General features: G+C 37.3%; 5 protein-coding genes, 3 non-coding genes and 1 pseudogene across 12 annotated transcripts; 4 read left to right on the forward strand and 5 right to left on the reverse strand.

Moving 5' to 3' along the window:
- Window positions 1-553: 553 nt before the first annotated feature.
- Window positions 554-4,277, forward strand: LOC117634395 (ureide permease 2-like). Of its 4 annotated transcripts, none has more exons than XM_034368519.1 (8): window positions 554-965; window positions 1,539-1,882; window positions 2,325-2,463; window positions 2,553-2,727; window positions 2,969-3,000; window positions 3,100-3,200; window positions 3,297-3,671; window positions 3,802-4,277. In XM_034368519.1, the coding sequence occupies exons 2-8, from the start codon at window positions 1,646-1,648 to the stop codon at window positions 3,952-3,954; spliced, it is 1,212 nt and encodes a 403-aa protein (XP_034224410.1). In that variant the 5' UTR covers window positions 554-965; window positions 1,539-1,645; the 3' UTR covers window positions 3,955-4,277. The 4 variants fall into 4 exon arrangements, with proteins under 4 accessions (XP_034224410.1, XP_034224394.1, XP_034224386.1 ...); XM_034368503.1 differs by having other exon boundaries at window positions 1,580-1,882; XM_034368495.1 differs by lacking the exon at window positions 554-965 and adding an exon at window positions 1,132-1,279 and having other exon boundaries at window positions 1,580-1,882.
- Window positions 4,278-4,368: 91 nt separating this feature from the next.
- Window positions 4,369-8,500, reverse strand: LOC117634422 (protein root UVB sensitive 3). The gene is made up of 16 exons (XM_034368531.1): window positions 8,278-8,500; window positions 8,133-8,190; window positions 7,936-7,995; window positions 7,780-7,818; window positions 7,630-7,692; window positions 7,444-7,500; window positions 7,168-7,231; window positions 6,945-7,028; window positions 6,536-6,618; window positions 6,315-6,444; window positions 5,999-6,091; window positions 5,448-5,586; window positions 5,156-5,196; window positions 4,881-5,068; window positions 4,703-4,801; window positions 4,369-4,620 (listed from the first exon to the last, which is right to left on the reverse strand). Exons 1-15 carry the CDS (start codon window positions 8,391-8,393, stop codon window positions 4,703-4,705), a joined length of 1,314 nt encoding a protein of 437 aa, XP_034224422.1. The 5' UTR covers window positions 8,394-8,500; the 3' UTR covers window positions 4,369-4,620.
- A 31-nt stretch (window positions 8,501-8,531) lies between these two features.
- Window positions 8,532-8,605, reverse strand: TRNAN-GUU. Its single transcript has one exon. It is a non-coding gene; the product is annotated as a tRNA-Asn (tRNA).
- Window positions 8,606-8,676: 71 nt separating this feature from the next.
- TRNAN-GUU lies at window positions 8,677-8,750 on the reverse strand. Its single transcript has one exon. It is a non-coding gene; the product is annotated as a tRNA-Asn (tRNA).
- Window positions 8,751-8,821: 71 nt separating this feature from the next.
- TRNAN-GUU lies at window positions 8,822-8,895 on the reverse strand. Its single transcript has one exon. It is a non-coding gene; the product is annotated as a tRNA-Asn (tRNA).
- Window positions 8,896-8,988: 93 nt separating this feature from the next.
- LOC117615603 (pentatricopeptide repeat-containing protein At1g69290) lies at window positions 8,989-13,468 on the forward strand. 2 transcript variants are annotated; one of them, XM_034344711.1, is made up of 5 exons: window positions 8,989-11,534; window positions 11,683-12,410; window positions 12,504-12,992; window positions 13,072-13,128; window positions 13,250-13,468. In XM_034344711.1, exon 1 carries the CDS (start codon window positions 9,017-9,019, stop codon window positions 10,982-10,984), a length of 1,968 nt encoding a protein of 655 aa, XP_034200602.1. In that variant the 5' UTR covers window positions 8,989-9,016; the 3' UTR covers window positions 10,985-11,534; window positions 11,683-12,410; window positions 12,504-12,992; window positions 13,072-13,128; window positions 13,250-13,468. The 2 variants fall into 2 exon arrangements, with proteins under 2 accessions (XP_034200602.1, XP_034200601.1); XM_034344710.1 differs by having other exon boundaries at window positions 11,683-12,992.
- LOC117617217 lies at window positions 12,173-13,293 on the forward strand. Its single transcript, XM_034346509.1, has 3 exons — window positions 12,173-12,992; window positions 13,072-13,128; window positions 13,250-13,293. The coding sequence occupies exons 1-3, from the start codon at window positions 12,173-12,175 to the stop codon at window positions 13,291-13,293; spliced, it is 921 nt and encodes a 306-aa protein (XP_034202400.1).
- Window positions 13,469-13,578: 110 nt separating the features above from the next.
- Window positions 13,579-14,336, reverse strand: LOC117617225 (annotated as a pseudogene).
- Window positions 14,337-17,774: 3,438 nt separating this feature from the next.
- On the forward strand, window positions 17,775-22,514 carry LOC117637545 (probable inactive purple acid phosphatase 1). Its single transcript, XM_034372455.1, has 13 exons — window positions 17,775-17,915; window positions 18,144-18,325; window positions 18,551-18,642; window positions 18,790-18,856; window positions 18,977-19,099; window positions 19,389-19,481; window positions 19,654-19,780; window positions 20,168-20,249; window positions 20,600-20,732; window positions 21,114-21,319; window positions 21,409-21,534; window positions 21,610-21,919; window positions 22,081-22,514. The coding sequence occupies exons 2-13, from the start codon at window positions 18,155-18,157 to the stop codon at window positions 22,384-22,386; spliced, it is 1,836 nt and encodes a 611-aa protein (XP_034228346.1). The 5' UTR covers window positions 17,775-17,915; window positions 18,144-18,154; the 3' UTR covers window positions 22,387-22,514.
- The last annotated feature ends 1,831 nt before the right edge of the window (window positions 22,515-24,345 follow it).

Genomic DNA, 24,345 nt, shown 5'->3' on the forward strand with positions numbered 1-24,345 from the left:
AGAGCAAACAATAATTAAAAATTAAAGAAAACTATTATAGGAACTTGTATCTAATTTTAAAATTGAAAAAATTGAATCTCACCACCAACATGGCTTTTTTTTTTTTATGACATGGACTTAAAAAAGTAATATTTTTTTCTCTATTGTTTAAATTAATTAAAAATTTTAAAATAAGATAAATACAAAAAATAAATAACAATAAAATTGACGGACTTTGATGGTATGACCATTTTGATACCCAAAAAAAAAAAAAAGTGGAATGACGGTTCAAATGAAAATTTTAGTTGGTGGACCAAAATGATATTGAAGCAATAGTTGATGGACCATTTTAGTCATACCCTTCGATAGAGCTTCTCAAAAAATCGCATCTACCCTTCAAAACTCAGTCACGTGGCCATCGCGTGATCAGAAGTGACAGAATTTGTCACGAATGGACCATCTTGGTACAAAATAAAAAATTTGAGGATGTTTGAATTAAAAATTTTAGTTGATGGACCAAAATGATAAAGAAGCAATAATTAAGAGACCATTTGGATCATTCACCCTTCTTACGTCGATTAAAGTTTGGAATTGGCAACTATTTACTATGATCGAGATAAAATATTCTACTTTCTTTAAGAGATGGCATCATCAAGTAAGGCGATATGTTGACTATTTTGGGCAATGATGACACTAGCCGTGGAAATTTCCACGAAAGCAAAAGTCCATCTCAGGAAACACAGATTCATTCAAGATTCCAGTTCAGCGGAGTCTTAAACCATTGATATTCTGAAAACCAAGCACTGTCTAAAAGACGTACTTTTCAACACCTTCAACAAACCGCTACATCTACAACTACAAGTTCTTCGCCTTCTCTGGTTCATGGTCTTGCATCCTCCAAAAGCTACTGTTTTTATTGAGCAAACCGGTTTCATATCAAATGGGGTTCATTGAAAGATTCCCAAGGCTTCTGAGGAGAATATGAGGTTCATTTCTTTCCTTTTTTTGGTCTTAAGAAGAATATGAGATTCTTTCTGTGATTGTGACATGAAATGAGTGCTTTTGGGTCCACCCAAATAGTTGGGTTCACCCAAATAGTTGGGTTCATCATTTTTCGGATTGTAGGTGATCTTTCTCACGCTACCAACTCCACATACTTTCAAAGTTTGTTTGCTTGTTTGTTAGTTTTTTGTTTGTTTTGTTTTGGGTTTTCCTTGTTTTGCTTAGACTTGCATATGCTGAGTGGTAGATGAGAAAAACCAATTCTGGTGTTCCTCAGAATTGGTTTTGCTCTGCTATGGTATGTAGTTTGTATTTGGAGTCTCACTTTCTTGCATCACTACTAATCTTATGCCTATGATTTTGGATCCATGAAATTTTTTGGCATCCTTTGACTTGCATATTGGTCACTTTTTCTGTTTTGCTCCTGAGACATCTAGTCTTTTGTGTAATCAATACTTGCTCTCTTTTTTTTTTTTTTTTTTTTGGAAATTCCAGTACAAATGTTTCATGTAACATATTCCCTGTCTGAAATTATAGCATGTTTATTCATGGGCTAGGAACCCAGTGATATGTATAGAATCGCCGATGTGCTGTGCAGGATCTCTCTGCTGTTCCTCTGCTGATTTTTTTACCATCTGAGTGGAATTTTTCAAGTGGGTTAAATATGTATGTGGTGGAAAGCAAAGGAGGTGCTATAGCATGCATGCTACTTGCCTTGATCTTCTTGGGCACATGGCCTGCTATCCTCACTCTCCTGGAACGACGAGGCCGGCTTCCTCAGCATACTTATCTGGATTATTCAATCACAAATTTCTTGGCTGCTATACTTATTGCTTTAACATTTGGTCAGATAGGCAATAGCACACCTGAGATGCCAAATTTTTTAACTCAACTTTCACAGGTGATTTTTCATGGTTGTTATATGAATCATTCGTTCTCCGTAAGCTTGTATTTTATATAAACCCAACTACCCACAAGCCAAGCCAAGTCTCACTATTGTACTATGGAAGGACAGAGAAATAATGAGTTGTTTTGAGCTGGTGTTTGTGATCTTCATCTGAATGAGGACAACTGAGTCTTTTCTTGTGCATTTTTGAATACCTTCAAAATTCTGAAAGGGGTGCTGATATAATGTCATTGGCAGAGATGGCTCTTGTAGCTTGGTGACATTGCCTTATTTTGTTGGCTATTTACAATCAAGTCAGTGGCTCCTGCTACTTAGATCCCATTTAGAGTCCATTTTGGTCAACTGATTTTAGCAGGCGCCTTGGATCTTCCATGATGACTGATGCTGGTTCCAGTTACAACTGGTTTTTCTGAAACTTCTTGGATGACATGTGCAGGATAATTGGCCCTGTGTTTTGTTTGCAATGACGGGCGGAGTGGTCCTCAGCCTCGGAAATCTTTCCACACAGTATGCTTGGGCTTTTGTTGGTTTGTCAGTGACAGAAGTGATCACTTCAAGCATCACCGTTGTCATAGGTCTATCTCACAACACTTGGATGTATATATCTTTATGATTGGCAATGTTCTGAACTTACTTGTGACTCTCTTCCTTTCAAATGTAACAGGCACAACCTTTAACTATTTCTTAGATGATAAAATTAATAGAGCCGATATTCTTTTTCCCGGGGTCGGTTGCTTCTTGATTGCTGTTTGTCTTGGCGCTGCTGTTCACTCATCCAATGCAGCTGATAACAAAGTAAAACTTGACAGCTTGTCTAGTGATCACATAGATGCAGTGAAGTACGTTTCTTCTTCCTATAGTAGTCTGAAATAAGTGTTCTTTTCACTGGTTTTCCTAGTTGGCCACTCTTTATTGGACAAGAGCATTATGTGATCTCCTAATTGACAATTATGCCATAGTTTTCCATGATTGGCTATCAAATATTTAAATGCTGTACTGTAGTGGTTGATTTTAATCTTGTGGCTTATTAATTTCTTTTGTATCAACGATGACATAACACCAATTTTAATGTTATGACAGGGTTTCCAATACTTCCATGATCCCAAATGAGGGTAAGAAATTCTCAGAAGTTATAACGTTCTATTCTATACTTGTGTTCTTACTGTTTATGAGTTATGTAAGTATCTTTCGATATTTTTGGATATCCACAGCTGCGTCGAAGGATCTGGAGAACGGAAATGACCCTGCTCAGAAGGCCAAGGCTGGAACTGCAGGTTTTCTTGTACAGCTTGAGAACAGAAGATCAATTAAGGTTGGTGGTTCTACTTCATATTGCTTTTCTCATTCAGTATTGAAAATCCAATATCTGATGCATTAATATGTGAACTTCTCTATTCTGCTTGTGCAGGTTTTTGGGAAGAGCACTTTTATTGGATTGGGAATAACTTTCTTCGCCGGAGTTTGCTTTTCTCTCTTCTCGCCTGCATTCAACTTGGCCACAAATGACCAGTGGAACACTTTGAAGACAGGAGTTCCTCATTTGGTTGTTTATACTGCGTTTTTCTACTTCTCATTATCTTGCTTTGTCCTTGCCATCATTCTAAACATCACCTTCCTTTACCACCCTGTACTGGGCTCACCCAAAACATCCTTCCAAGCTTATCTGAGAGATTGGAATGGTAGGGGCTGGGCCCTTTTGGCTGGTCTCCTATGTGGATTTGGCAATGGTCTCCAGTTTATGGGAGGTCAAGCTGCAGGATATGCAGCAGCTGATGCAGTTCAGGTTCGTTTCATGACATAAACACATGCATGCATTTAGTGATGATCAACTTGTCTCTTGGTGTGTGACGTTCCATACATTTTTAGTGTTTTTAGCATGCCTATTTACATGGAATTTGGGGTTGTAATGGCAGGCACTTCCACTGGTGAGCACTTTTTGGGGCGTCCTTCTGTTTGGAGAGTACCGAAAATCATCCCGAAGAACATATATATTGCTTTTCAGCATGTTGTTTATGTTTATTACGGCTATTGCAGTCCTTATGGCATCATCAGGGCATCGCAAGTGAATATTCAACTGCAAAGTCCTCGTCCGGTGATAACAAAAAGGAACAAGAAGAAAAGATTTGCTTAGCCTTTGTCCGGAAATCGTGTAAAACAAGAATTTATAAATAATACCAACGCCCTCATGAGTCATGAAGATTATTGATTCTGCAGGTTCTTCCGAATATCCCAAAGACACTTATTCCCTTTGGTCTTTGGAGAAAGATGCAGTTTATACAAAACAGAAAATATGGGGAAATCATACAAATATTTTAGTGGAATTTGTAAAATATTCTATCAGATTTCTGTTTCATTGATGTACTTTTTTGAATAATTCCATTTTATATCATTGTTTTCTTTTGTTCTTTTTCCTTTGTTTTAACTGAAAGATTTGAACCAAAGATTTCGCATTAGTCTACCTCATCCCACACTAGTTGAGCTATAAAGAAACTTCATCTTGTCACCCAAATTTTTTTCTTTTTTTGTAGAATAACGTAGATTAATGTGTAACATTTTGCCACCCAGAGAAAATTTATCTGCTCCAATACAGACATGGTGAGACCCTTCTTCCGGTAAGTAGCCAGAACTGAGGGTGAAATCATGAATAGCAGCTCTAAAAATCCTGTGGTTGTTGTACACCATCTAACAGTTTATCTTGGCAGATGACCAAGATCCCATCAATGGCAACCTCCCTGTCAAAGCACTTCAAGTCAATATTACAGACCATCACATTCAGCTCTTTTCCGCATTTTAAATAAAGTTACTAAAGATTACCTAGTCAATCTTCTCATCTGAAGACCCACAGATCCAATTTGCCTTCCAGACGATTGTAGGTGATAAAAGACGTTCTGTTTTCCAACCCGATACCTTTAACTGCAATATAATGAAAGGATAAGATGTTCAGCGAACCTCTCTAAATCTTTTGACTGCATTAAGCTGTAAAATATAGTACCTTCTGGATAAATTCTTCATAGTGTTTATCCATCCATGTTTGGCTTTCAGAATGTAGAATTCGGTGTTTATCTATAAGATTTGCCATAGCATTTGCATGTAAAAATGACTGCAAGACATCTGTGGCAGTTGAATCTTTGTGCATAACAATGCAGATGTTTCCTTTCCTCTCCATTAGCAAGTACTTGGCTAAAAAGTCCAGCAGAGAAACAACAAAATAAATAGCAAAGTTCATGGTAGCAACTCAATTGTCGGAAGTACAAAGCAGACATCAACCTTTCTTATAATGAGATCCCGCAAAATGTAATAAGTCCCTCCTGATTAAGATTGTCACTCAAATTGTCAGTCGTATATGACTAAGAGCCAGCTCAGAGCTGCTTGTGTTGCAAAAGTAGTTACTATCAAACCACAATATTGAAAGCCAAACATCTAAAGATATGCACAGCAGCGATCCAATGGTGGACCGGGCTTCCACAACAACTGTTACAAGACTGCTACCAGAAGTTACCGCTTTTTAACCTAAGACCTAAAGGAAAATGAAGTTTACAGGGAGAGCAAAGAAACTCACAGTTCCAGGTGATTTAGTGAGGATACTCTGACACCTAAAGATACTCTCACGTGTATTAACTCTGTTTTCTTTGAGCTCCATGAAGATGCCCATACAGGTAAAATGTGCTCCATCTTAGAGACCTGCTCAGGGGAGAGAACTGGAAACAAATTCAGATGCAGGAATTAAAATCTCACTAAAATAAGATAAAGATGAAGTGTGAAGTGAACTGAAACCAAGCACAGTACTCTTGCAACATCAAACATGGATTGTCACAGAAATTAATGTTACATGAGAGTCAACATATCACTCAAGTTCTCGCATTTTTCAATAGCAGAGTGCTAAGGCAGGTTAAACCCAATATTCCATAGGAAAATATTTATTGGACAGTCATTTTGTCAAATCACTTTAAATTATGACCATTGCAAAGATGGGGAATGGGGCAGTTTAGATCATGTACAGCTGCCAATATGCTGTTTTTCAGGAAAGTTCTTTTGATGACCCCAATTATAAATTGTGGCACCAGGAAAAGATAATCAGCCTTAAGGGAACAAGGAACAGTAGCTTCATACCTTGGCCAGTTCTCATAAAATGCTGCAAAAGAATTGAGCACCTCTGAGGGTTCAAAGAATTTAATGCAAGGCACCGAACAGCCATGTAGTTTGCTGCACAGAAAAAACACGTAAAGCCTTTAAACTTGTTTTATTAACATATAAAGACTTTGTTTCATTTTTTTTTCTTCCTGTTTTGTATATATGAACTGTTCATTCTATCACAACCAATAAACTGACACAAGTGCCAAAGTAATATTCAAGTTTAGTGATCAAAAGGGTCAAATTTAATCCTTGGTAAAGTCAATGGTAATAAACATTGATGGGGGGTACTTACCATACATATGGAACATGGTGAGCGACAAAAATGAAAACCAAATAGTTAGTGGGTGTCCCATAGTAATGCGAGCAAGAAGCATACCCAGCGCCATACCAACCATTGTTGCCACTGTCTCTTGACTTCCCTCCTACCAATGTAAAGAAAAATGTTAATGGACAATACTAGCTAACATACATAAGACAGTCCTCGTCTAAGAGTCAGAACCATTGTGCTTGTACCTTAGCAGATATATCTGCAGCATTACTCTGAAGAGCAAAATGTTGTGTCAAAGCAGCTCTAGTAGCTCCACTTGCAACACCAGCTAAGTGAGAAGAAAAATTGTAAAACAACAAAAATAGAAAATTATGATCAAGCTCTATACTGCATTTGTTGTCCATGTACTTGATGAAGAAAAATATTTGTAGATGATAAAGGTACAACTGCCATTGTAAGAATAAAAGGAAGAGGAATACATTAAACCAACTAGTGTCATTCACAAGTTTAAATTTGTGGCACATCACAACTGATACCGATAAGTTAATCAATGCTCATTTTATAATTATGACATACTTAGCCAACAAATATCAACTATCACATTATACAGATTACTATATTTTCATAATATATTAAATTTATATAGGAGCTTACTGAATGATCTTGATATGCTTCCTAAACAAACAACAAACACAAAAGCTGATGGAAACAAAGGTGAAACAAGGTCCATCAACATTCCTGCAACCAAATAACAGTATTTCTTGTCATTTTAAGACAAAGGATACAAAGAACAACCTTGAACTACATATTGTATAAGGGTTTGAAGATGATCTCCAAACTTAGAATAAAAACAAAAGAACAAATGGTTAGGTCATACCAAGATCATTCATAAGGTCTGCAACTAAGCGCCACATTTTGGCATTGCTATCCAGATTTGAGCCCTGAAGAATAAGAGGTGATTCAAGGCAAGAAATGGTAAAGAAATGATGAACATAGAATTGAGAATTCTTAGAAAAGCAAACTTCGGTCACGGAACCACTAGCCAAAGGCACCCCTAAAAAAGCATCGAGTACCATGCATACATAAAAGGGTACAAAATTTCCAAAATTTACAATGTAAATTGTGAATGAGCAAAAGAACAAGAGTATAACACCTGATAGAATGTGAATAAGATACCTCCCAGCATTCCAGTTAGGTCTCTCAAGAACCACTGCATCATTCTCAATGTTGAAAAAAAAAAAAAAACAAAAAAAAAACCATTTACTATGTATTGCAAGCTCGAATACTCAATGAAGCACCCCAAGTCCCAACATTGATGCTAGATATACAAAATTTGTACCTGAAAGGTGGCACCAATTACTGTAGCCGATTTCTCACCGACCCCAATAGCACTCAGTAGAGCCTTAGAGTGAACAAAACATACAATTAATTCATTTAGCAATCACCAGCAGAATTTCATTAAGACTGTATTAGTAAATAAGATGCTTACTTGTGTAGAAAGCATGGTCCTTATGTAAGTAGAAAGACCCTTGAAAAAGGAAATTAAGAAATTAATCATGCTGGATAATTAGTACTAATCATCTACTAATTTAATTATTAGAGCAGTAGATATCATGAGCTGCATATATTTGTTTTGTATATTTACCTGGAGTAAATCCCAGACTTGAAAAGAGACGTAATCCGGAGTTACACTGCTGGGAAAGCCCTGCATACCAAATTAAAAGAAAAAGAGAGTCCTAATTTTTTCCCCTTCTTGAATAACAACAAATAGAAGCCAGAAATTAAAAACAGAAAAATGAAAATACAGGATTAATTAAAAATTAAAAATTAAAAAAAGCTTGCCTCGGGTACAAATGCTTCAAGAATTCGCCGCCAAAGATGGTGGAACCGGCTACCGGATCTTCAAATTTGGAGAAGAAGTTCAATGTTTAATAGAAAGGAAATGAACAACAAAACAAAAACAAAAAGCACCGAAAAAAGAAGCAACCTTTGGATAGAGAGTGAAGGAAACGCGGTTATGGTGGCAGTTCTGGAGAGTTTGGTGGAAGATGAGCCACTCCATTCTTCCACTATAACCTCCGATGTTGATGATGATACTTCCATGGCCGATTGCTTCAATGTCTCCGTTGATTCAAAAGGGACGTTGGACAGAAGCAAAGAATTGACTTTTAATTACCTTAAAAACAGAGAAATCCAAAATTATATTTCTTCCGAGAGGAAAAAAAAAAGTAAATCAAAAGGCGCTAGAAGGAGGGTTCGAACCTCCGACCTTGTGGTTAACAGCCACACGCTCTAACCAGCTGAGCTATTCCAGCAAGTGATAATTGAAAACAGAGAAATCCAAATTATATTTCTTCCGAGAGGGAAAAAAAAGTAAATCAAAAAGCGCTAGAAGGAGGGTTCGAACCTCCGACCTTGTGGTTAACAGCCACACGCTCTAACCAGCTGAGCTATTCCAGCAAGTGATAATTGAAAACAGAGAAATCCAAATTATATTTCTTCCGAGAGGGAAAAAAAAGTAAATCAAAAAGCGCTAGAAGGAGGGTTCGAACCTCCGACCTTGTGGTTAACAGCCACACGCTCTAACCAGCTGAGCTATTCCAGCTATTGATAATGTGTTTTAAATACAAATTATTTATTGAAAAAAAAAGAAAAAAGAAGAAGCATGAGCTCTATTAACCAGAGCACAGAGGGGGAAGAGTGAGTTTGAGTCTTTGGATCATAGAATGTGGAGAAAAGCTCTCACTTTGCTTCCGCACAGACCCTTTTCATCAACCCCTGAAATCCCAACCCTCTACTCCTTCCTCCAACCCTCAGTCTTTGCCCTTAAGAGGGACCTACCACCCTCCCAGAAATCTCACAGTGACCTCCCAACCCCGCCTCCCAAAACCCTAGCCCCAGACCACATAACCACCCTAGAGACCACCCTCCACAAGTCCCTTATAACCCACAACACTGATGAGGCATGGAAGTCCTTCAAGACTCTCACAGGCAGCTCTGCCTTCCCGAGTAAGTCCCTCACTAATTCTCTCATCACCCATTTGTCCTCACTCGGGGACATTCACAACCTCAAGCGGGCTTTTGCTACGGTAGTTTATGTCGTGGAGAAAAACCCAGGATTCTTAGATTTTGAAACTGTTGGGACTTTGTTGGATGCTATGAAATGTGCCAATACTGCTGCACCTGCTTTTGCTTTGATTAAAAGTGTGTTCAAGAACAGGTTTTTCTTGCCATTTAGTGTATGGGGCAATGTTCTCATTGAAATTAGTAGGAAAAATGGTAACTTTGTTGCGTTTTTACGGGTTTTTGAAGAGAATTGTAGGATTGCCTTGGATGAGAAGTTGGAGTCCATGAAACCGGATTTGGCCGCTTGTAATGCAGCGTTGGAGGGTTGTTGTCGTGAACTTGAATCGGTTAGTGATGCCGAAAAAGTTGTTGAAACAATGGCGGTTTTGGGTGTTCGGCCTGACGAATCGAGTTTTGGTTTTCTTGCTTATTTGTATGCATTGAAGGGTCTTGAGGAAAAGATAACTGAGCTAGAGGGACTGATGGGTGGGTTTGGTTTTTCAAATAAAAGGGTGTTTCAGAGTAATTTGATTAATGGCTATGTTAAGTCAGGCAAATTAGAATCTGTTTCAGCAACTATTCTGCGTATTCTCAGAGAAGGAGATGGAGAATTTTTGAATCTGGGTGAAGAAACTTATTGTGAAGTTGTCAAAGGATATCTTATGAGTGCAAGTGTGAAAGAGTTGGCGACTTTGATCATTGAAGCTCAAAAGTTAGAGTCTTCAACAGTCGTGGTAGATAGATCAGTTGGGTATGGTATTGTTAATGCTTGTGTTCATATTGGATTATCAGATAAGGCACACGGCATTCTTGATGAAATGAATGCTCAGGGAGGTTCCTTGGGGCTTGGTGTGTATGTGCCTATTTTGAAGGCTTATTGCAAAGAGCATAGAACTGCTGAAGCCACTCAACTGGTCATGGATGTTAGTAATTCTGGGCTTCAGTTAGATACGGGGACATATGATGCTCTAATAGAATCATCCATGTCAAGTCAAGATTTTCAATCGGCTTTTTCTTTGTATAGGGACATGAGGGAAGCAAGAATATCTGACTTAAAGGGGAGTTACTTAACAATAATGACAGGTTTAATGGAGAATCATAGGCCAGAGTTAATGGCTGCCTTCTTAGATGAGGTTGTTGAGGATCCTCGAATTGAAGTGGGTACCCATGACTGGAATTCCATTATTCATGCCTTTTGTAAAGCTGGGCGTCTAGAAGATGCGAGGAGGACTTTTAGAAGGATGATATTCTTGCAGCATAAGCCTAATGAACAGACATATTTATCGTTAATTAGTGGGTATGTTTCTGTGGAGAAATATTTCTGTGTTCTGATGCTATGGCATGAGGTGAAGAGAAATGTTTCAGTTGATGGAGAAAAGGGGATTAAATTTGACCACAACATGGTTGATGCATTCCTATATGCTCTTGTTAAGGGAGGCTTTTTTGATGCGGTAATGCAAGTTGTTGAGAAATCTCAAGAGATGAAAGTCTTTGTGGATAAGTGGAGGTACAAACAGGCATTCATGGAAACCCATAAGAAGCTTAAAGTGTCAAAGTTGAGAAAGAGGAATTTCAGGAAAATGGAAGCACTTGTTGCTTTCAAGAATTGGGCTGGTCTGAATGCATGAATTTAGGTGCTTCTGGGAGCAAAGTTTGTCAATTTGAGCTTCTGCTCCCAGCACTAATTACATTTCAATAATTCAAAATGGCAATGAGGTGGAGGTGTATGGCCTGTAGGCTAAAGTCAAGCACGTGAAATTCACATTGCTGGAGGCTTTTGTTGCAGAGTGTTTGCTGGCAACTTTCAGATGCATGTGATAAAGAAGATCGTTTGGAATGTGAAAGCTCTTATGACTTTATAGGGGTGATGTGAACCATAGGTCTGACGATCATATTTACTTGAAAGTGTTGTATAATTGTCGCAAATCACAAGAGTTCCAAAGTTTGACAATCACAAGTTGAGCACAGTGAATAGAAAGATGGGGCCTAACCAGTATCCTGGCTACAACTAAAGTAGTTGGTATTGGGGAAGATTAACTTGAGAATTCACTGAGCTATAGCTTTTCTTATTTGTCAGTTGGGTTTCTCTTGGGTTGTTGAATAAAGAGCCAAGCAAACCTCATCATAGTTTCCAGGTCGTGACTGATGCAGTGGAATGAAGAACTGCTTGGTTTCCAAGTACATACAATGTCACCATTTTTTTCCGCCAAAATCATTTAGATTTCTGTAAATTTTAATCAATAATGGCTGAATATTAATACAAAGTAATCTGATTGTAAGCAATCAATGAACAGTTTAAATTCATTCTTGCTTTGATTTGTTGCAGTTTGATCATTTGCATCCAATAATATTGGACTTGTACTTTGAGCTGGGACTTGGGCCGCTCCAAACCTTCAGGTAGCAAGTGTAGAAGGTTGTTAAATCTAAAGCCATCATCCTCGGTAGGACTAACATACCAGAAAGTAACAATTAATTGTGATGGATCAGTGGGCTGAAACAGAAACCTGTTTCATACTCAAGCACCTTCGCTTTTACTATTATGGAGTTGATTTCTCTCCTTTTCTAAATCCTTTTGAAAATGCATATTGCTTTATAGCTAGAACCCACATAAAACATGGGCTCTGCTTTTTAGGAAGAAAAATTAGGAAGGATGTTGAAAGTTAAGTCACCTCCACCGAAAAGAACACTCCCCTTTGTGTTCCTTTACAATAACACTTGCTCATATTGTCATGTGAAAGTTGAAACTCTTCTTGCATTACTGTTGTTCTTCAGTTCTTCATTTCAAAAATCTCGAAACTCCTTCTGAACCCTCACCTATGCCATCTGCCTTAGAAACCTTGCTTCTGATCACCATTTTTCTCTTGCTTCCTCTCCACGCCGTCTCATCCACCATCCATGCAGGCCATGCCATTCCTATCAACGGCCTCTGTCATGACACATGCGGCACAATCCCAGTAAAGTTCCCATTTGGCACTGGATTTGGCTGTGGCCACCCTGACTTTGTTAGATACATCAAATGCAGCTCAGGAACACTTCAATTCTCTACCGGAACTGGTATCTACACCATTTCCTCTATAGACTACAACAGTAGCACCATTGTTGTCACAGACCCGCTTATGTCAACATGCTCTTCTATGCAAAATTCAGGTGGCTTCAGCTTAGACAGGACCAGTCCTTTCACTATAAGAGAGGAGAACATCTTTGTTCTACTTGGCTGCTCAACGACATCCCCTGTGTTTGATCCCAATGAAGATTTGTGTGACACCGGGTCGGGCTCCCGGGTGTGCAGAGGGTTGTACTCTTGCAAGGGGGTGGCTGGCATTGGGTTGCAACAGAACGCACCAATTTCCACTTGTTGTGTTTATGACTCTCAAGTTGGGGTTGGCTCAGGTTATGCATTGGTTCTCCCAAAGCTCCAATGCTCTTCATACACATCAATTTATGAGTTTGGGGATGAAGGGGATCCAATGAAATGGAAATTTGGAATTTCTCTGCAATATAATGATTCTTATTACACCAATGCCTGCAAGGATTGTGAGGCAAGTGAGGGCTTGTGTGGCTTTTCTGGTTTGGACCAGTCATTCGCTTGTATTTGCCAGAATGGGGTTAACACCACCAGAAGTTGCTTTGAGCAAGGTTAGTGATTAACAGCTGCCATTATATAAGAAATTTAGTTCAATTAATTATCTCTGATATATGGTTTTGATATGATTAGGGTATGCTTTGAGTGGGGCAGTGGAACTCGAAGTTCAAATTAAAACCATTATTGGAGGTACGTCTGCTAGCAACTTGCCAGTGCCTTTTTTGACTTTCTTTACTTGATGTTCATCATCTTCTCACAAAAAGTACATTACTCTGATTTTTTTTTTATTTTTTTATTTTGTTGGTTGTAGGACTTTTGGTCTCGGGGGTGTTACTATTGACAAGGAACAGATAGCTAGGGTTGCTTCAAACTTTTTTGGTGCACAAATTTTGCAAAAGAAGAGCTTCAAAGAGCTGTAGGAAATTATCTAAGCTATCACCTTTTCGATGAAGCTAGCAAGTGGTGTTTTTGGCTATGTAATTTTTTTTATTTTAAAGTTAATGAAATGCAAATTTCCCATTCAAATTAATGATGTCTATTTTTTTTTCTCTATTAAAAAAACAAGAATATCAAATTAAAAACATACTAATGAACTAATGAGATCTCTTTAGAGAAGCTTCCAGCAGCTAGAGCCTCTATTTAAACATCGGCAATGGTAACCCCAACCTCGACGCGGGCTTCCATCTGTATATTGGTAACATGCTTGACCACCTCTGGGGTGCTGAAGAGGTCCATCACTCTTTTATGAACTCGCATCTCAAACCTATCCCGAGTGTTGGTTCCTATATACACATATATGCACCCACAACTTATTCATAAATATTCATCTTCGACAGAAAAGAAAATGAACGCTATAATATGAACATTTTATGTCTATCTCTCCTATTAAGTAACGAGAAGTTATATAAAACAATCAGGTTTTCTGCACGAAAATAATGTATATGATAAGATTTAAAACGTACCTTCTCCAAAAGGGGACTTGCTAGTAGTGATGAAGAACCTTAGTAGGCATGCGGACTGGACCTTTAATTCTAAGTTTCTTTTCTTTAGCGCTCTTTATCAGATACCCACACACTAATTAACATTACAGCAAAAAGAAAAGAAAAACCCAAATTAACAGCAATATTCATTATCATACAAAATTAAATCAAAATACATAACTAAGTAGATAATATAAATGTGGAGAGATTAAACCTTACCCTTCTCGAGTATTTTGACATTCTTGGAGAAGAGTGTTATTCTAATCTTTCGAATAATCTGCTCTTGGGGTTCCTCCAAACCAAGCTTTGCAGGCTTTCATCATGGGACCTGTGTGTCTCACGGGTGGTGGTGCCACTGTCGCCATTGCCATATATTTATATTATTTCTTCTTTTAATATTACTCTGCTGCATGCCATGTGTTAATAGCTCATACCACCACTGCGAGCTGAGTCTATTAGAAGACACCACGTGGCTATGGTAGGCTGGGTCACCTTTCTACCGACCCAATCATACATAGTATTAAATGCCGATATTTTCGCCGATATTTCGGCGAAAATATCGTTTTTTTGGGCAGACGATATTTTGGCACATAACCTTCTATTTATCGTCAATATATCGATATTTCGGCTGCGATATTTTCGAGGATATTTCGGCTGCGATATTTTCGTTCAATATTCTCTTTCAAATGGTCAATATATCGCGAGATGAAATTTCAAAAATTAAACATGTAAAACTCCCTCACCTGCGCATGCTGGGGCTCGAACCCAGCCCCCTTGCGAAGTTGGCAGCCTCTTAACCATTGCACTGGTCGTCAGTTTGTGTTTATTGTCTATGTAATCTAATATATATAATAACTAATGGCGAGCTGGTTTTAAAATGTAAAATATTGTAGTAAATTATTATATATAAATGATTGTGGTGTGTTTAATCTTCTTTCATTAATTACTACATATTTTCTACACTCACAGTGTTTGTCAGCTCGCTATATAATCAACTTAAATTAGTTAAATCCATCATGCAATGCATTTCCTTCCAATTTTTTGTGATAAACTAATATATAATTGATTAAATAAGCATCCTCCAAAGTTCCAATAAAAATTTCCAAGTTTTTCTTACAATTTCCGTGGTTTTTATTCAATTTTTATCGATATCGATAATATCCCGATATTTCCATCGAAATTTCCGTGTTTTTGGACTACCGATATTTCCGATATCACCGATATTTTAAACCTCATATGTAATACCCTAGGTATCGACAAGAAGCTCCCCAATCGAAACCTGATAGGATAAATGCGAAACTCTGCTCGGGTAGTCGATAATTGACCTTACCACTGTGGTGCCGTGTACTACTAGAGGCACATTGATTATATGCAGGCGTGATCAGACCTCTGTCAAGTCAATCACTCCTCCGATCTGATCAACAACCTAGCGATGGAAAGAGACCAATTAATGTACTTCCCATCCAAAGCCACGTGTCACTTCGCCACCTAATCTCTGTCAGGCAACATGGTGATCAGGACAAGTCATTTAATGTGACCCAGTCCCACCAGAAGGAAGGAAGATAAAGATCTCCTCAAGAATATCTTTGCCTCTCCTTCTCTCCTTATAAATACCCCTCACCCAACTCTGGACAAAGGTAATAAGTATTCTCATATTACAAACCCTACATCCATTTTCTCTCCATCTCAAAACCATATCTGACTTTACCATCGGAGGGAGTTCAACTGGGACAAAACCCCAGTTCACTCCTATTCTAATAGCTGTCGAAGTGTGCAGGTCTCTTCCGAAGAGCATCTCAACCTAGGAGATCTAGTATAGGCCTTGGCCTCAATCCAAGTCCAGGCTATACAAGATACGTGGAGAATAAACGGTTTACACAATGGATTTATTAGGGAACAAATATACAAAAAGAGCATGAACATGAGATTTATATATGTCGAAAATACCTACCTAGCGGCTTCAAGCTCGTTTGACTTCAACTTTCGCAAGAACGATACATATTTTTGACTTGTGACTTAACATATATGTGTTTTAGGATTTTGCAAAACCCCATGATTTTTTTCTTTCTTTGCTTCGAGCCCAAGAAAGAAGCTTTTGAAACCCCACAAGCCCATTTCAGCGCAGAAGGAAAAGCAAGTAAATTGTGTAGTTAGACCACATCATTATCACTTAGCTTGCGAAATTCTATAGTGACGGCTTTATCTAAGGTCATTAGATGAGGCAATATCTCTTAACTGTCGGATTAAACTAACCAATTTGATCCAACAACTAAGATATATGGCATCATCTAAGGGCTCTCACTATAGAATGACTAGCTTAGCTCCACTGCTAATCTCCAATGGGCAAGAATTCTATAGTGAAGGGCCTTATATATGGCTCCACTGCTCATCTCCAATGGACAAGAATTCTATGAGACCCTATTTATTAATTGTTGGATTAAATTGGTTAGTCGTTGGATCAAATTGGTTAACATGATCCAACGGTTAAGAGATCAAATTAGTTAACATGATCCAACGGTTAAGAGATATGACATTCTCTCACTATAGAATGAATCCTCCAATGAGAGCAGGCCAAACAGATAATTAGGGTTTTTGCCCAAGATCAGGCCAAATTAGGCCTGACATTCCAGTCCAGGCAAAATTATGGAGCCCACAAAGAAAACTAGAAGCAAGCCTGCGCGAAGAGATAACTGAACTGCTTGGGTTTTTTTTTTTTTTTTTTTTTTTTCCGGTGTCTGAAAAATATGAAATATCATCGAAATTTGTCAAAATAAGGAACATCAGCAACGTTTATAAATATTAAAGAAAACATAAGGCATCATCCCATTTTTTTTTAAAAAATATTTAGAAACGTTGCTGATGTTCTTTTTATTTTTTATTTTTAAAACGTTGTTGATGTTCCTTTTTTTTATTTTTAAACATTGCTGATGTTCTGCATTTGCAGAACTTTTTTTTAAAATCTGACTACAAAAAATCATGTAAACTAGTCATAAATAAACCAAAAAAAAATAAAATGGAAACAAGTCATAAATAACGTTATGTTTTGGAATTTCAATCCTTTTCAGTTAAAATAATTAGAAACTTAAATCACGAAGACAAAAGTGATATCAAGAAAAATTAACGACAAAAAAAAGTTAGAAACTAACTATTTTTAAACAAATTAATAAATTTATGGACTCAAATTTTGAGTCTAGAGGAAAAAACTAGGTCAATGTCACTTTTGGTCTCTGTAGTTTGACACTTCAACGACTTTTGACCATGTAGTTTAAATTTCGTCAATTTTACCATTGTAGTTCGTATTTGTAGCAATTCAAGGACATGTTAGTATTATTGTCAATTTCTTTAATGATGCAAGGGACAATTTCGTCAACTCAAAACCCTGGAGCGTAAAAGCTTGTATGAAATTCTCCCAATTTCATATTAAGGCTCGAAATTCAACCACTAATCCCAATTTTTGAAGAACTATAAATCCAGATGACCAATTTCAAGCCCTAATATGTAATTAGGGGAGTTTCAGACACGCTTTTATGCTCAAGGATTTTGGGTTGACGAAATTGCCCCTTATCGTCAAAGAAATTGACACGAATACTAACTTGTCCTTGAATTGATACAAATACGAAACTACATGGTCAAAATTGACAGAATCGAAATTATAGGGTCGAAAATGATTGAAGTGTCAAACTACAGGGACCAAAAGTGACTTTTATGTAAGTACAGTGAATACATAATTTATTGTATTTTATAGGAGGGAAATTTGGGTTTACCCCTTGAGGATGGCCTAACGGCTATAAAAGCCCGGGGATTTTTAAAGCAATTGAATGTTTGACTTGCCATGTAAATCTGGATTGCGATCGAATCTTCTTTCAAATATTCGCAAAGTCCTTGCTTGCAGCAATCTTTTAAAAAGGCCTGGACCCTCCGATAAGTAAAATACACTACACATCATTAGTACCTATCTCTTTAGCTTCAGGCTTCAATTTACTATTTTTTCAACAGGTCGGTTCTAAATCCTGCTTCGTTTGTTTTCTTGTTGCTGGAATTTCAATACCCATTTGCTTTTTTGAGTTTTTTTCAGCTAACTGTTTACGATTTTCTAGCCTATAAGATTTTCATTTTGTAAAGTTAGAAAAGTAAAAAAATTTCTTTTGGTGTTTGGTTTTATCTTTTGGAGATGGTGAATTTAGACAATGGATTTTCCGTAATTTTCTTTGGACTTGGTTTTAGGGGGCAGGAGGATGAGAAAGTTGCGATATTTCTTCTTGGCAATCGCAGCGGTTCTTGCAACTCTTCAAGAAGTGAGGTCTCATGGAGATCAGCCTTTGTCGAAAATTGCTGTTCACAAGGCAGTATCTGCCCTTCATGCCCATGCTTATGTTAAAGCCTCCCCTACAATTCTTGGACTGAAGGTGAACTTCTTAATCACCCTGTTTGGAGCTTCTCATTAAAAATCGGCCCTTATATCTAGCAAATCAACATGTTGTCATTGAAATTATGGTCTTTAAGTATTATTCATTTGGAGACTGAATGCCACTTCAAACAATTGATTTGTTTTTTGGTTGAAAATTTATACTTTTGATCACTTGGTGTGTGTTTTTGGTACTGATGTACTTTCTCCTAACTCGTTAATTTAGGGGCAATATTCAGAATGGGTGACATTGGACTTCAGTTCTCCAAACCCTTCAATTGATGATTGGATTGGAGTATTTTCTCCTGCCAATTTCAGGTCAGTAAATGAACTTTCTTTGGCTCAAGTCAACTGATGGAAGCTCTAGCATGTTTTTTTTCTCTGATAATTTTGCTTTTGTGTTTCTTGATCTTTGGTATACTAAATAACATTGATTGAATTGAAAGGATTTGTCTGAATTTGCAGTGCTTCGACCTGCCCTCCAGAAACTCCAAGCACTTCCGCTCCATTTTTGTGTTCAGCACCTATAAAGGTTAGCACCACAGTGGCTGCTTTTCCATTGCTACTTTTTACATGGCTTCCAAGCATGTTTAACATTGAAGGGGATAGAGATATATTTAATCTGTTATACTTTCTTTTCTCATTTTTGCAGTACCAGTATGCGAATTACACTAGTGCCAGGTACAAAGATACTGGGAAAGGCTTTTTGAAACTACAGTTGATTAACCAGAGATCAGACTTCTCTTTTGCATTATTCTCTGGTGGCTTATCAAACGTATGCTATTCTTTTGACTCTTTTATAACTGGAATTTTATGTGAATACTACTATATGTTCTTACATTTTTGAAATTTGAGAGAACCAATGGTTGTTATCTTCTCCTTCATACTTTTTCTTACATTCAATTTTCTAATTAGAGGACAAAATTGACCTTTGGGCGTTGGTTTAGGAGATTTCTTAAGAAAATTCAAAAAGTTATTCTACTAACTACTTATTTTCGCTATCTATGTAATTGTCCCCTGCTTCAATCTATTTATATCTTCTTTTTTTTTTGGTTGTAAAATAGCCAAAGCTGGTGGCAGTATCAAATAAAATTGCATTCAAAAATCCAAAAGCTCCAGTTTATCCACGCTTAGCACAAGGGAAACTATGGAATGAAGTAAGTACACTTTCTTCTTGGAAATTTTCTGTTTATGTACAGAATATTATGTTGCAATGTTTTTTTCCCCCATATTTCACTTCTTTTTCTTTCAATCAAAATGTTGTCCTTTGTCAAAAAGCTTGTTTTCATCTATTTCTCAAGTAAATAACTTGTCTGACTTGATATTTAGATAACTGTAACATGGACAAGTGGATATGATATCACGGAAGCTACCCCTTTTGTTGAATGGGGTTCAAAAGGAGAACTTGTGAGATCCCCGGCTGGGACGTTGAATTTCGATCGCAACAGCTTGTGTGGTGTGTTTACTTTTCTTTGCACATGCGAACCTATCTTTGTAATATATGTCAGGGGTTGGCTGAAAGTGCATTATCTTGACTACGAAACCACTGATGTCTCAGAAGTTAATTTGCATGCAACATCATGTGCTAATTTAAAACGCATATATATCAAGAAATCACATTAAAGTTGAAAACTGAAATATATATCAAATAAGAGGAAAAATAACTGCAATTTTCTCCGTACATGATGACTAAGGTTTGTTATGAGTAGTGAAAGTGGTTGCTATTGCTAAGATTTCTTTTTATCTGTTATTTTGTCTAGTTGATAAAACTTGTAGAAGTTGTCATATATGTTAATTATTTAAGACATGATTCACCTTAACCATGTATATACTATATACACAGGTGCACCAGCAAGGACAGTGGGATGGCGAGATCCTGGATTTATACACACTGCTTTTCTGAAGGAACTGTGGCCTAACACAGTGTATGCTACATTTTCTTCTGGCAGACACTGTTTCTCTTTTGATTTTGTATAGATTTGAAACATTTAGTGTGGGTTCTGTCTTCTAAGCTTCATTTCTTTATCTATTGAATAAATCAATCAGTGTAATTCACTTTAATGTCCAACGTTTAAATACTATTCAACTTGTAAAAGCATACTAGGATAGATATAAAGGGTTTATGCTTTGAACAACATATATTCAGCCAGGAATATATAGAGATGACATGTCAGTAAGTAATGTATGACTTTTTTACTGTATTATTAGATTAACAGTACATGTAATATATTAAAATGTCAGCTGTTCATGTACACGATTCTTGATAATTATGCAGGTACACCTACAAGGTAGGGCACAGATTGTCAAATGACTCATCTATTTTGAGTCAAGAATACCAGTTCAGAGCGTCTCCTTATCCTGGTCAAAATTCTGTTCAACGTGTTGTCATATTTGGTGACATGGGAAAGGTTTGGACTCTCTTTAAAAACTGTCCACACAGAATGCTGCACCCCTGTTTTTTGATATGCCCATGTGCATGCCTGAAGTAAACAATTTTACAGGATATTGAATAAACATGTTATTAGTTCTTTTTCCCAATTTATCATATTATCACACTTGAGAAATATTTCGCTGATTTGTGAAGTAGCCTATGAGGAATAAGGGACTGGTTTTTATTTATTTATTTAATTGCATACCAATTACTCGAATTTTTGTTTACTTGAATGTTTTGCTGCTTCATGTTTAAGTTTGAATATGTCTGTCCAATTTTTTGTTAAATTTTAACACAATCAACTCAACAAACTTACACGCTGTTTCTTAAGTACTTTGTTTAATGTTATACCTTGCAGGATGAAGCTGATGGATCCAATGAATATAATAATTTCCAGCGTGGCTCTCTCAACACTACTAAGCAACTTGTCCAAGACTTAAAGAACATTGATATTGTCTTCCACATTGGAGATATATGTTATGCAAATGGATACATTTCACAGTGGGACCAATTCACCGCACAGGTTGAGCCAATAGCATCTGCTGTTCCTTACATGATTGCAAGGTTTGTCACACAATACACTTGCACGGCTTGTTTGAAATGTAATTTTCCTCACTTGGTCTTATGAGCTGATATATGATTTGTTCTTCCAGTGGTAATCATGAGCGTGACTGGCCAGGCACGGGATCATTTTATGGGACCACAGATTCAGGCGGGGAATGTGGTGTCTTAGCACAGACCATGTTTTATGTCCCTGCTGAAAACAGGGCTAAATTCTGGTATGGAACAATTCCAGGACAACCTGTTGAAAGGTCTAGGAACTATTCTTGAACGTTGTTAGTTTCTGTTTCCAGGTATTCAACTGACTATGGCATGTTCCGATTCTGCATTGCCGACACAGAACATGATTGGAGAGAGGGAACAGAGCAATACAAGTTCATTGAGAACTGCCTAGCATCAGTTGATAGACAAAAGCAACCATGGCTGATATTTCTGGCACATCGGGTGCTCGGTTATTCTTCTGCGAGCTTTTATGTGGCTGAAGGTTCCTTTGAGGAGCCAATGGGGAGGGAGAGCCTTCAGAAACTATGGCAGAAGTACAAGGTTGACATTGCAGTATATGGTCATGTGCACAATTACGAAAGGACATGCCCCATTTACCAGGTAAACCACAAATTTTATGCATTGTAAATTTCATATTGTGCTACATACTCCTTGACATGATTTGAAAACTTATACTTCATGACCAATTGAGTTTGCAGCCAAGATATTGAATCCATATACCTTTAACTTAAAATTGAAATGTCTTTTATTTCCTTCTGCAGAATATCTGCATCAATAAGGAGAAGCACTATTATAAGGGTAGCTTGAATGGGACAATACATGTGGTTGCTGGTGGTGGAGGAGCAAGCCTTGCAACTTTTGCTCCCGTTCAAACAAAATGGAGTATCGTTAAGGACTACGATTATGGGTTTGTCAAACTTACAGCATTTGATCGCTCAAACCTGTTGTTCGAGTACAAGAAGAGCAGGGATGGAAAGGTTTACGACTCTTTCAGAATATCCAGAGATTACAGGGACATCTTAGCCTGCGCTGTAGATAGTTGCCCAAGTACAACACTAGCATCTTGACTTTTGAATATGAAATGAAACGAGAGAGAGAGAAAGAAAAAAAAAAAAAAAAAAGGGACATTTTGGAAAAGGCTAAAGGAGAGAAATATTTTTAAAAGAAGCTAAAATGAACAAAAATGCCCTTATTTATTTCTAGATTTCCCAAAGAATCCTTGCATTTGCATGTCTTCTTTGGTTTGAAAGTTGATGGGTTTTTCTGTTTTTTTAGAAAAATTTTGATTTTTTTCAAAAGTGAAAGTTTTTTTTTGTAAGTAAAACCTAAATTTACTAAAAAAATAATGATCATGTGCTGGTGGGGCTCGCTTTCAGTTCATCATCATGTCCTTCCATTCAAAATGATATTTTAATTGCTTTTTTTATAATGGGAAAACCCAACTAAAACAGGAGGTTTGGAATGCCTAGCAATTAGACCGTTGGATCAATTCTACGGTCCCGACTTTATTCGACTTGTCGTTCTTCATGCAATATGATGTCGTTCAGTGCGCATCAAAACCTAACAGCGACAAATTTTGCCCAGTTTTTATTTTGAAGGGTGAAGTTAAAATTGTAAAGGCAGAGCATTGTTTGCTGAAAAGCCTTTAAATGGGAGCACGGTCGGATCTTCTTTAGATTCCATAGTTGTTGCTATCATTGGAACTCACAAACCCATCATCTACAGCTGCATCACTCTCCCATTGAACTGCAAACTAAATCTTCTCTTCTTCCACATTGTTGATGTCTTTTTCCGCCAGGGGTGTAGACTGTGCAACACCAATGCCCCCCGAGTGTGTCAGTAGGCTGGCACCGCTAGTTTTGGCAGTGATCCAATTGAAAGTCGGATTGAGCTTGAACGAGAGGAACTGGCCCGGCTCCCTGCTGGAGAGTGAAAATCAGGCTGCTTCTCTTAGTTCTGAGTTGTTGGATTGCGTAGGCATGCCACTATTGGAATTGAAAGCGGCCCAATAGAAATATGTGTATTTGCACAATTGTGTGTTGGGTTTGCACTTATCTCGACTTCTAATCAAACTATTGTGCTCCAAGTGGGGTACTAGCTTGGATTAATTTTTTTCTATGCCTCAATTAAGATGACTTCAATATTCTTTCACTTGTGCGTTGATGGTATGATAGGCACATGGCATACCTAGTCAAACAGAAAAAACCATATTTTGGTGAAAGAATTCCTTGATCGGGCTTAATGTGCTTGATCGAGCACAAAGAACCTTAAACGGTAGGCTCGTTTATGCTGATATGAGGTGTGATAGTATTAATCAAACTTTAATTACCCTTTATCGGGCAGTATATATTTTGATCGGTCAAGAAGAAAACCCTTGATCCGGCAAAGTTTTGTTTATCAGGCAAGAAGAAAACCCTGAATCGGGCTGGTCTAGTCGGATAAACCTTGTATGCCCTTGATAGAATCTAAAATAAATACTGAAATAAATTGCTTTCTAAAAGCAAATAAACGAATACTTGGAAATGAAAATTTCTTAATTCTAATACAACAGAAAATGAATGAAGACGCAAAATCATTTATCTTAATATAATACAATTACACTAAATAGGAATGAAAGCTGTAGATGTTTTCATCCAATTTGAATGTTTTGGCTGTTTGGGAAATATTAGCAGTGATGCAAGTGAATCATACTAAGTATTTTGGCAGAGCAATAAAGAAGATGATCACAGGAGTTGTGATGATCTTTGAGAGTGAGATTGGTTTAAACTGAGAATTCAATTTAAGATCAAGTGTTGATTAGGTTGAAGTCTGTAGTTTTTAAAGACGTTGCGAATTTTGAATATTTGAACCCAATGATGATGAACAAATAATAGAATTTTGGGTTCAAACAACATTATTACGAATTTTGATAATACTTGTAGGATGACTAAAAATGTCTAGAGGATGGTGAATAGGCTAATTTAAGATTATAATCGAATAAATAAAAATAAACTTCGGTAGCAGGATTGATATGGCTTATCAATCCT

Source organism: Prunus dulcis, chromosome 1 (assembly GCF_902201215.1).
Source record: "Prunus dulcis chromosome 1, ALMONDv2, whole genome shotgun sequence".
NCBI lineage: Eukaryota > Viridiplantae > Streptophyta > Magnoliopsida > Rosales > Rosaceae > Prunus > Prunus dulcis.

Bases quoted from the DNA above. Each gene is read 5' to 3' on its own strand.
- LOC117634395 (XM_034368495.1), top strand. From the start codon at position 1,229: ATGAGAAAAACCAATTCTGGTGTTCCTCAGAATTGGTTTTGCTCTGCT. The intron at 1,280-1,579 runs GTATGTAGTTTG...TGTGCTGTGCAG, and splicing joins ATTGGTTTTGCTCTGCTATG to GATCTCTCTGCTGTTCCTCT. The intron at 2,464-2,552 runs GTCTATCTCACA...CAAATGTAACAG, and splicing joins AAGCATCACCGTTGTCATAG to GCACAACCTTTAACTATTTC.
- LOC117634422 (XM_034368531.1), bottom strand. From the start codon at position 8,393: ATGGAAGTATCATCATCAACATCGGAGGTTATAGTGGAAGAATGGAGT. The intron at 7,693-7,779 runs GTAAGCATCTTA...GTTCACTCTAAG, and splicing joins GGACCATGCTTTCTACACAA to GCTCTACTGAGTGCTATTGG. The intron at 4,802-4,880 runs GTACTATATTTT...ATTATATTGCAG, and splicing joins ATGAAGAATTTATCCAGAAG to TTAAAGGTATCGGGTTGGAA.
- LOC117617217 (XM_034346509.1), top strand. From the start codon at position 12,173: ATGCCATCTGCCTTAGAAACCTTGCTTCTGATCACCATTTTTCTCTTG. The intron at 12,993-13,071 runs GTTAGTGATTAA...TGATATGATTAG, and splicing joins CAGAAGTTGCTTTGAGCAAG to GGTATGCTTTGAGTGGGGCA. The intron at 13,129-13,249 runs GTACGTCTGCTA...TGTTGGTTGTAG, and splicing joins AATTAAAACCATTATTGGAG to GACTTTTGGTCTCGGGGGTG.
- LOC117615603 (XM_034344710.1), top strand. From the start codon at position 9,017: ATGTGGAGAAAAGCTCTCACTTTGCTTCCGCACAGACCCTTTTCATCA.
- LOC117637545 (XM_034372455.1), top strand. From the start codon at position 18,155: ATGAGAAAGTTGCGATATTTCTTCTTGGCAATCGCAGCGGTTCTTGCA. The intron at 20,733-21,113 runs GTTTGGACTCTC...TATACCTTGCAG, and splicing joins TATTTGGTGACATGGGAAAG to GATGAAGCTGATGGATCCAA. The intron at 21,920-22,080 runs GTAAACCACAAA...TTCCTTCTGCAG, and splicing joins GGACATGCCCCATTTACCAG to AATATCTGCATCAATAAGGA.